Raw genomic sequence first — 10,422 nt, 5'->3', positions numbered from 1 at the left:
GTAAGTCCTGCTGGAGCTTCTTTGCCGGGAGCTCGGTTCGTGGCAGGAATAGAAGCAGCAGTGCTGCTTTGGTAGCTGGTTGCTCTCAATGAGGTCAAGCTGGATGAAAGGGAAGCCTCCTGTGGAAGCATCTACTGTAAGTTCTGACACTGCTTTTTCCACGCTCCCTCCAAATGAATTGTACCCTGTGCAACTGAGCCAGCCTTCGGTACTTTATGCCTCCCTGACTGATAATTTTTATGTGGTTGCAGGTTTTATGTTAATTGAACCTGTCAGGAAGTCGTCAGTTGGATAATAATACTGTGCATTTTAGGAGGAAAGAGCTTATTGTTCTATTCTTTTATTTTCTGAGAGAGTGGAAAGAAGAAAGTGTGGTTTTGTAGTTTTCAAAAGCTCCAAGCTGTTGAGGTTACAGCTCACCAGCTTCTGTTTTATGTAATCTACAGTGTCTTCTTTTGAAACAAAGTAATTCTAAAGTGTCTTTCAGATGTCCTTGGGTTTCATCAGATAGCTATTCTTTTGTGAATATCTGCCTAAACATTTATTGAAAAAATTAAAATGGGAGAAAAACACTGTATTCAAATCTTGGAAACATCTGTAGTCACTAAATTTTAGACACTTCCCTTACACAAGCTGCTGTTCACCTGAGGAGTTCTGATGTGAGCATTCAGAAATATGTCTTTGAAACCCGATTCTGCCTATCAGCTAGTTTTAATGAAACTTTTCAGTTGCAAAGGCTTTCACAGTGACATGAAAATATTCTGATTTTATGTAATGAACTAAGTGTTTCTGCAGAAATGCTATTTAGTGTGAAGGAATGCTAACTTTTACAGGTAGTGTTGTCTCATTTACAGCATGGAACCCTTGGGCAATAACAAAATGCTGGGATGTCAATTTTTCAGCTGTATAACTCAGCTTTTTTTTTTTTTTGAAGTACAAAAGGCTTACCTGAATATATATCTGGAAGGCTTGTAGAGTGGTTCCAGTGGATTGAACAAAATAACTACCACCTGTTTGGTTTATTATTAGTAATATGTTGCAAACCCTGAGGAGAAATAAAATATCACAGGTCATTATCCCTTTCTGCTGTAAAGTTCCTCTCGAAGGGGAATGATGTGATGATTTCTTGATCTTCAGCTTGTATGTCTGGAAACTGGGCAGTATTGGCATTGTGCTGTGAAGCAGAGTACTGTTGCAAATCTCATAAAGACTCATGGCTCTGCCTTACCCCTCAAAAATCTAGTGTCTGGGTTTTTTTTTCCAAAGATGCATACTTTAATTGTAGTCTTTTTGTCATCTCAAGTTAATAGTCTTTACTTTCTTAGATGTATAAATTGCAAATTGGATAGAGGAAAAGGGAAAAAAAAAGTGTGAAATCAGGTCATGCTACATCTAGATATACAGTATGAATATTTGCTGGAGAGATTTATGAAACAAGCTCTTAGAGTTTAGTTTTGAGCTGTGTACTACTATTTAATAAATAGCAGTTCTACTTTAATAGGCTATGATTTTTGTTTGGCATCACTGCAATATAAATATGGAAAGAATGTGTAAATTAGCATCTGCTACCAGTCATTCTGAGGACAGGATCAAAATGCTCTATGAACCCATCACTGCTTTGTGGTTTTTTTGTCTTTTTTAATTGTATAATTTCTTGAGTTTATCGGGGCTGTCTTTGTTTCCATTGAGAGCTCTATTTTTAAATGTATATACTGAAAAAGCCCACTTTGTATCTTTTTGTCCAGACGGTAATGTTTCTTTTCATTTCAGTATTCAGCTTCTGAGTTGATCCTAGTTGAAGATGAAATGACAGATACTGAAGATAATGAAGAGGAGGATTTAGGAGTCATGGATGATCAACGTAGTGTAATTCTTCATCTCATCTCTCAGCTCAAACTTGGCATGGACCTTACTAGGGTACAGAAACTGTATCTCTTTTATAATTGTTCAGTATTTGTTCTTCTCATCCTTGTGTATGTGTGTGTGCGTGCACAGATGTGATTCCTGTGAGCAGGTTTTGCCCCTCTGGAGAAGGAAGTTTGCCTCTTTGTGGAGGTGTGGGTTCCAGAGACCTATGGAGTGCTGTCTTATGCTAGGCAGGCTTTCACGTGAAGTGACCAGTTCAGATATTTTAGGGATTGGGGGATGAGGTGGGCTGAAGGGAGAGAAAAAAGAAGAAGAAAACCCACAAAACTCTTCCTTGGTTTTTTATAAGTCTTTCAAAGCAACTCTCTGTTGTGTACGTATCCCATAGGTGTGCTGAGGAACAGTAATGGCAATTGTATGGATGGGGGAGATGTGTGCTCAAGGTGCTGCTTTGTGGATTGGATTGCATTTCATTACTTTGCAGCTTCCAAAACCACATGATATTAAAGAAGTTAAAGTCTGCGATGTATCGCTGTTCTTACCTGTGCTAAGCAGCTCACCAGTTCAACCTTCTGCACATCCTTCTGGTCCTGCAACCAGTTTTTTTAAGAGCTTATCCATACTGATATGGTCGGAAAAGTTATGGTATCTGAGAAATTTCCCTTAAGTCCTTAGAGTTTTGGAGTTGAGGTAGATAGTTCTGAAAGCAGGGAATGCCTCCTTTTGAATAGTCCTGCATTTCAGTGGCACTTTGTGGCGCTTAATACATAATCGAGTGGATCTTTGTAAAGGTATGGAATACTGTTTCCTGCCACAAAGGTATTCTACTTAAAAGAAGTCCTGTGACCCACTTCCCACAAATAAGAAAACCTCATTCTGACACACTCTCGACAAAAAAAAAGTTTTGAATGACCAGAGAATTTTCTGTGTGCATGAAGTAGCTGTGGAGGAGAATTCTTCTCATGGCCATTTTGATATTCTGAAGACTTCATCTGCTTTCCTTTTGATCTTGCATAATAATCAAATTTTATTTTTACTATGACTTGCTGGCAAAATAAGGCTTTCTCAATGTAGTCTTTTCTGCTTCCTCTGGAGCAATTGATAGTATTTAAAAATACTTATTTTTTTTTTAAGACTGAACAATCCCATGTACTGTTGCTAAGTATAGCTATTGAATACCTGCACAGAAATTAATGTTTAGTTCTAAATAGAGCAAAAGTTTCATAATTTCCTTTGTGAATAATTTATACCTGTCACTTCTTAGGAGGTCTGGGGTTATGTGCAGTTCATTTTTTATTTTGTTTTTCTGACATTACTCAATTTTTAATGGGTTTTTCTCTTTCCAGCATTGGTTTGCTAAGGCTGACAGAGTCCATAATTGTAGATTCCTTATCTGTTGTTCTTGTGTATTCAAAACATTTTGGTTTTTTGTAAAGAACAAGATTTTTCTTCCCTGATTTCTAGCGTTATCTTTTTGTCATGGCAGAGGAGGCAAAAGCTCAAAGACACACACTTAATGTAATTAAGATAAATTCCTGTAAATAAGAGAAATGTTGACACTTACAAGAAAAATAGGAAGATAAATATATATATATGATAACTTATTTCTTACATAGTGTTCTTAGAGCATAGTTTTTGAGGATAGTTATGAATTATCATATCTATAGTATAGCAAAATATAAGCATGCATGAATGTGTGTATATAATAACAGCCTGAAAAAAGGAACAGGCATATGGCAGAGTTAGATCTATCTCTGATCTGTGTGATGCACGAATACACATATGATGAGTATTTATGAGACATGCCACATGTGCACATCACTCTCCTGACCATTTTGAGGATTAAAAAAAAAAAATTACAGGACAGCTGGCTGCTTTTTTTTTTACTAACTTTGCTTACTGACATGAGGCCCTTAGGGCCACAGACATGTGACAATAAAGCTTGATTTGTTGGCTGCACCTCTTCTAATTTTTCATTATTCCTCTGAAAGTCAGATCCCAGACAGCTATGATGCTAGTCAGGTTCTGCTGGAAGTGGTGGTGGCACAGTAGTTGGTAATATCAGAGGATGTTTTATATGTTTGCTTTTCCCATGCCTTCTTCCCTAGGGCTGTTTCTTTGGTTAATTTTGATGGTAACATGATACACACATGAACAAACAGCTTATCTGAGCCCTTGGTGGCTTTGGGTTCTGGATGCATAATCGTTACCTTCATGTACCATATTAGAAGCAGCAGCATCTTTTCCTTTTCCTATGAGGTGGTTGCTTGTTTTGGTCTTGGCTTTGTTTGAGCTGACATCATTTTCCCACAGTGGTGATAGCCACATGCAATGCTGCGGAGGTGCTTCACTTCTGAAATATGTCATGCTGCCATGCCTTTGAATGAGAAGTTAATGAAAATCTACTGTGAAGGAAAACACCCTCAATGACCTATTAAATCTGCATGGGGGCTTGCAAGAAGAGGCTAGACTCCTTGGTGGTCAAATAGCCTTCAACAGCTGCAGGAGAGAGTTGGGTGGGCGAGCAGTTCACAGCAGCAGGACATTGTGGAAAAGTGATGCCTTGGACTGGGCTAAAACTTTATACCTCATTTAAAATTTCTGGGAATTTCTGGGGAAAAAAAAATCTGAATTATTTGTTCTTTTTTTTTTTTTTTAAAAAAAAAAGAAAAATAGCACAAAACCCCACTGCTAGTCTGATAAATTGGATGGCAGCTGGCGTCTGATGCACGCTAGCAGTTTGCATAGATGTGTATCACTCCCCTGCATTCCCTCACCTTCCCTATGTGGTTAATATCTGCTAAAAATAAAGGGCTGCCATTCTGTGTAAAAGGGCTGCCAATAATTCTGCAGAATACCAACCTGTTGTCAATTAACATTGTAGTATGTTCACAATGCTGTAAGTTTCTAATTTCCATGTCAATATACTTTTGCCCTGCAATTTCAAAATACAAATATGAAATATGTTTTATTCCCAGAGTGACACAGGTGAGAGTGAAGAGCTTTTGTAGCTCCAAGTGAAGGACATCTCAGCATGGGGTACCTTAGGCAGTTTTCTGAAAAAAATAGTTGAGAACAGTGCTGACACCCGTGCTTTGCCTCACAATAAACAGTAGCAGGGATAAGTACCTGTGCTCTTAAGGAGTCATACTATTACTTTTATCAGTTGCATTCAGATCTCCCTAAGTATATGTGAATTCAAATTTAGGAGATAAGATCAAGCTTTGAAGCGGTATCCTCTTTTTAGCCTCAAGGAAAATGGATGAATGGCAGTGAAATTGCTACCTTTTCACATGGAACCTGAGAAGGAATAAGAACAGAGATTATTCTAATATTTTAGAATGCAACCAGGAGATTTTTGCATCAGACTTCAGCAAACTAGTGTTTATTCTAGAGCGATTCTTTTGCCCATATGGCTGTTATGGTGGTGTTTTCTAAGAGGAAAAAGTTTGGCAGTTTTGACTTTTTATGCAATTACTAAAATAAAAATTATTGTTGTAGTCCAGTACAAAACTGATATAAAGACAACATAGGTCCTAAGTGTATTTTCCTGGACAGTGCATTCTGTTTGGCTGCAGGAGAGTTGAAAACCTCCTTCCTTTGGAACCTAGAGTATTAGCACAAGTGCATGACACTGGCAAGAACAATGCTGTACACTTCCAAATTTGTTATTTCTATTTTGCTTATTTCTGCAGAGATCAAGATAAGGCTGATTTATAAAAAAGGCTGGTATGATTTATTTTTTTTTACTATGTTAGTGTATGTTGCATATTAAAACTTGGAGGCTATGTGATTTTTTGGTAAAAGACAATGTTTTCTAGGCATTTAGTGGCTGTGTTGGTGTAGCTGCGTTAAGTATGTAGTTGCAAAACATAGCTAGTACTTGCAGGAGTAGATATGAGGACTGCAGGATGAAACTATAGCAGTCTTGATGCAAATTTTATGGTACAACATTATCTGAAGTATGGTCTGTAATTTTCTCCACCCCTTTTTGTGCTAATAAAGGTCACTTATTTTAGAGAGAGACGCTTGGACACAATGAGATGTGGAGTGCTCTTTATTCAAATGAGTTTCTCTGCCCTTTCAAGTTCATTCAGTGAACTCATAGTCACTACTAGTGTCTCTGGACAGAAGTGATGGTATTTTTTTTTTTTAATATGTTTTGCTGTCGGTTTCCCCTTTGATAAGCTGATCTTTGAGTGTACAATTTATATTAAAATGAGATCCTATATCAAGGGTCAGTAATGCTGAATTGCATTTTTGTAATATTATATCAGATAATGAATATTTGGTCAGAGTAAGAATGCTGCAAGTTAAGACAGAATTGTTTAAAGAGCTAAAAATACCCTAAGAAAATCTACCACCTTTATGCTTGGCCTTCCAAAGTTTTAGATTTCACTTTTAAAAACCAGTCTCCTCAGCCCCTCATTGTTACACCACCGTGGGGACTGCAGGCTGTCTTTAGCACTTGGTAGCTTGCCACACAAAGTGTAAAATTAAGGTCCTGCATCTTTTGGGGCCTTATTAGCCTGGTGACAGTGACCATGTAGAGTCCTCAAAGCTTACAGATGAAGAGTCAGAGGAGTATCATAGATGGAGTTTTGCTTGATTTATATATAAACCTGTAAAAAATATTAGCTTCTCACAAACTGTGTGTGTAAGTAACATACACACAGAAGGAGAGAGTGAATGAGGGTGTATGGTACCAGACTGATGGTTATCTTTTTGATAGGTGTGGTGTGTTGACTTACTGTGTAGCCATTAAGACTGTGTTTGGGCCATTGGGGCTGGATTTTTTTTTTCATGTTTACAAGTTTTCTTTGAAAAGCATTAAATGATAAATAAAAATTTGACAGCTTCTATTTTGTTATCCGTGGGATCCAAAGACTGAGCTGTGCTTTGTTCCAGCTTGGAACAGCGAGCTGGTGCGGTGGGGGGAAAGCAAAGCTATTTATGATTGAAGGGTGGCTCCCTGCCAGCTGGAAATAACCCTTGCTTTTGGAAAAGGGAAAAAGTAAATGCAATAAAGAGTTAAAAGAGGAAAGCAGAATAATTACTTTAGTAGAGAACAGCTGTTGGTCTGCATTGGGCATCACTGAGCCATCATCTAAACAAACCTGTATGCCGGGGTCCTTGCTGGCCATGCAGGAGTGACTTCTGAGCTCCCCAGGGGTGGTCCTGCAGAAGGTGTGAAGCATGAGGGAGAAGGAAGGGAGAGAAAAAAATTATTTTAGGTCCCCTTGCCCTTGTCTGTCTTGCAGTGCACTCCAGGGTGTTTCACTGGAACCTTAACAAAGAGTTATTCCTAAGTGGGTTGCTAGATGAGCCGCTCTAGACTGCATCCAAATCACTCAGGACTGACTCATTCCAGTGCAGACTGCCTAGTGCTCAGGCCCAGATTTTTAATGCCGTCTCTGGACCCTCTCTAGTCCTGGGACACTAATGTAGCAGTTTGTGTAGTTCTTTTTTGATTTAACTTGTCTGAGAAGTTGAAAGCGTGCAGGGGCCCACAACAGTAGTGTGTTGTGATCTAAAACTGAAGGGATGTGCCATGTGCCTGGGAGTGACAGGAGAGCATGGGGTGGCAAGGGTTTGATTTGACCTGGGAGGTGTAAAGGGGCATGACACGTAACAGTGGCAGTGTAGGGCAGAGGGAGTCAAACAAGGGCATTTCCTTGCCTCTAGCCTCTTAGGAAGAGTCTTTGGCATGTTGTTATCCTTGGAATCACACCTGAGATTTAGGTTTGTTTTAGAACTAGTTGGCGTGGTTTGTTAGAGGCTGGGAGGGACCTCATACATACGCAGAGGGTGGTCAGTGGCCCAGGATTGAAACTGGGAGCCCTGATGTTTAACAGAATGGGTAGCTGTACCCCTTACACTCCACCACTTACAGGTTGGTGATGTGCATGTTAATGTCAAGTACTCATCTTCCAGTGTTTTGGGAGGGTATGTCACTCCCTTTTTGGAGTGTTATGTTTAGCTGGGTTTGTGGATATTTGATGTGAATTAATTTACATCAAAGTGTGTTTTTATGTCCTGTAAACAAGGAGAACAAGGGTTAGTTTGTTAACTGAGTGGTAAGGAAAAAGCGGATTTCCGTGTGAGCAGAGCAGCCCATCCCTGTGGCCTGAGCTGCTGCCGAGACTCATACTGGGGCGGGCAGCAGCCTGCGCGGCTGTCACGGCTGCTCCTTCTTCCTTCCCTCCTTAGTTACACCGCGAAGAAAACAAAATTGCTGTGGCAGGGAAGGAAAATACCCTGTCCCGAATCTCGGCAGGGCCAGAATTGCAGCTGTCTTAACTGTTCTCCCCCCTCCTTCCCTGTGGTAGTGTGGTCATGGGGAAATCATATCTGCCTTTGTCTGCTTTGCATACAGGTAGTGCTTCCAACATTTATTTTGGAGAAAAGATCCCTGCTGGAGATGTATGCAAATTTCATGGCCCATCCAGACCTGTTTTTGTCAATTGCAGCTGGAGCCACTCCTGAGGAAAGAATTATCTGCTTTGTGGAGTATTATCTAACAGCTTTTCATGAAGGCCGAAAAGGAGCAGTTGCCAAGAAGCCCTATAACCCTATAATTGGTGAAACGTTTCATTGCTCGTGGGATGTGCCTAAAGATAAAGTGAAAGCATTCAGAACTAACGGTACCTCCACGGTTTCTAAGGACCCAGCCCAGGAGTTTGGCCAGGACCAGTCCGCGTGCTACAAGCTGAGGTTTGTAGCTGAACAAGTATCCCATCATCCACCAGTATCTTGCTTTTACTGTGAGTGCAAAGAGAAGAAAATGTGTGTGAACGCTCATGTATGGACCAAAAGCAAGTTTATGGGCATGTCAATAGGTGTTTCTATGGTAGGTGAAGGTAAGAAATGTGCTTTTTTTTTTTTTTTTTTTTTTTTGAGCTAATGTTGTGGTTGTCAACATGATGGAAATCCAGATATTTTCCTGCTTGCTCTCCCTGTGACCTTTCATTTGAACCTTGTGGCTTTTTGCTTTTTCTGTTTGAAACTTAAATTGCAGGGTTCATGTAACTTTTTTTCTGTCCAGGCCAAATGTGAGACACACATTAGATATATAACTGTGTGTCTATGTCAGTCTGTTAACATATGACTGCATTTTAGATATAATTAAGTTGCAATAGCAAATGGGTGCTGATAGCAAATTCTGTAAGAACATTTTCATTTGTCTTGCTCACTTTCAGAGTAATACACAATTCGGTATGGGACAGTTTCACAACTGATGCAAAGCAGTAGGAAAACCCAGATTTTTACTTAAGCCTAACATTCTTTTTTTCATGGTTACTGTGAAGAATCATGGTTTCTGTAATGTTTATAAAGTCAATTTGTTATCTCAAGCTTGATAGAAGGTCACGTAGTTGAGGTATAAATCATGGTTTTCTGTATCATTCATACACAGTCATTGTCCAGCATGCATTTAGAAATACAGGGAATCATAACAAATTCTTAATACATAATCTGCACTTGTAAACATTCCTGTGCCAGTATACTGGCTGCTGATGTATTGATTTAATGTTTTTAAGCAGTCTAGTTACTCTGTTTTGCCATTTAAGGGTAATTTCCTGTGCCTAGTTTTTAGTGTTTTGTCTTAACTAGTTTTTAGACTGTTTTCTCAGAAGTACCAGGACAATTTACAGTAAATGCTTTCTTTGGTCATCGTTATGTTAAATGCTATGATATTAAAGGTAATAAAAAAGTAGAGTGGGAAATGTAGTGATTTGGTTTTGCTTATTAATAACAACAAAACAATTATGATGAAAACATAGAGATACGTTCTGTTACTTCTCCTATTTAGAACTCAAGAACAAACTCAAACAATAGAACAGACAACAGTAGCTTCTTTCCTGATGCAGTGTACTCCCTCCTTTGTAGAAGGAGAGCCATGAAACTTCTTTGCTATTGGATTTGATATTGTGATAGTTAAAGTCTATAATAGCACAGCTGTTGCCTTCTTCCTATGGTTTAGGTATTTTGCTTTTAATACAGAGTTAAGAATGTTGGGAAAAGAGTGTCAGAAGGGAAATTGGTCTGTCTGTACTTTTCCAGTATATGTTCGTTTTTAGTACTCTTTTTTTGTTCCTCACTGAAGGGAGCTATTTAATGGAAATAAAATCAAACACAATGTCACTAACGTAGGAGTAAGGAAAATTCTTTTTCTTGCTGCTGGTGCACACGGTTCCCTGAGATTGGGGGTGTATACTGTGGGGATTGCTTAAGACTTCAAAGTCCTGATGTGTCCCAGTTTTGAGATAGAAGGGTCTGAGAATTAAGCACTTCCCTAGCCCAAGAATTGTTTAATGTGTGCTTGTGAGAATAAGTTCTCCCCTATTCCCCCTTTTTTTTAAATCCATGATCCTGAAGATATCCCATGAGTGGAGGCAGGCTTTTGGGAACATCTGCAATGGTGAACAATTTATTGCAAGGTTTCCTGCTGTCTTTATGGTGGGCATTTTGGGAGGAAGTTTGGGGTTGCCAATTTATAGTTATCATTTATCTTTTTGGTGCATATAAGCAAGTGCAGAAGCATGTAGCTTCCCAGTG

General features: G+C 39.1%; 1 protein-coding gene across 1 annotated transcript in view; it reads left to right on the top strand.

The window, feature by feature from the left end:
- Positions 1–10,422, top strand: part of OSBPL10 (oxysterol binding protein-like 10) — an 84,750-nt gene that overhangs the window by 64,582 nt on the left and 9,746 nt on the right. Inside the window, exons 7-8 of the mRNA XM_008940480.1 lie at positions 1,771–1,917; positions 8,243–8,726. Coding sequence (XP_008938728.1) covers positions 1,771–1,917; positions 8,243–8,726 — 631 coding nt within the window. The remainder of the gene's footprint in view (positions 1–1,770; positions 1,918–8,242; positions 8,727–10,422) is intronic.

Source organism: Merops nubicus, unplaced genomic scaffold (genome assembly GCF_000691845.1).
Source record: "Merops nubicus isolate BGI_N331 unplaced genomic scaffold, ASM69184v1 scaffold12475, whole genome shotgun sequence".
Lineage (NCBI taxonomy): Eukaryota > Metazoa > Chordata > Aves > Coraciiformes > Meropidae > Merops > Merops nubicus.
Note: the sequence above shows the minus strand (reverse complement) of the source record. Positions and strands in the feature narration are given on the sequence as shown.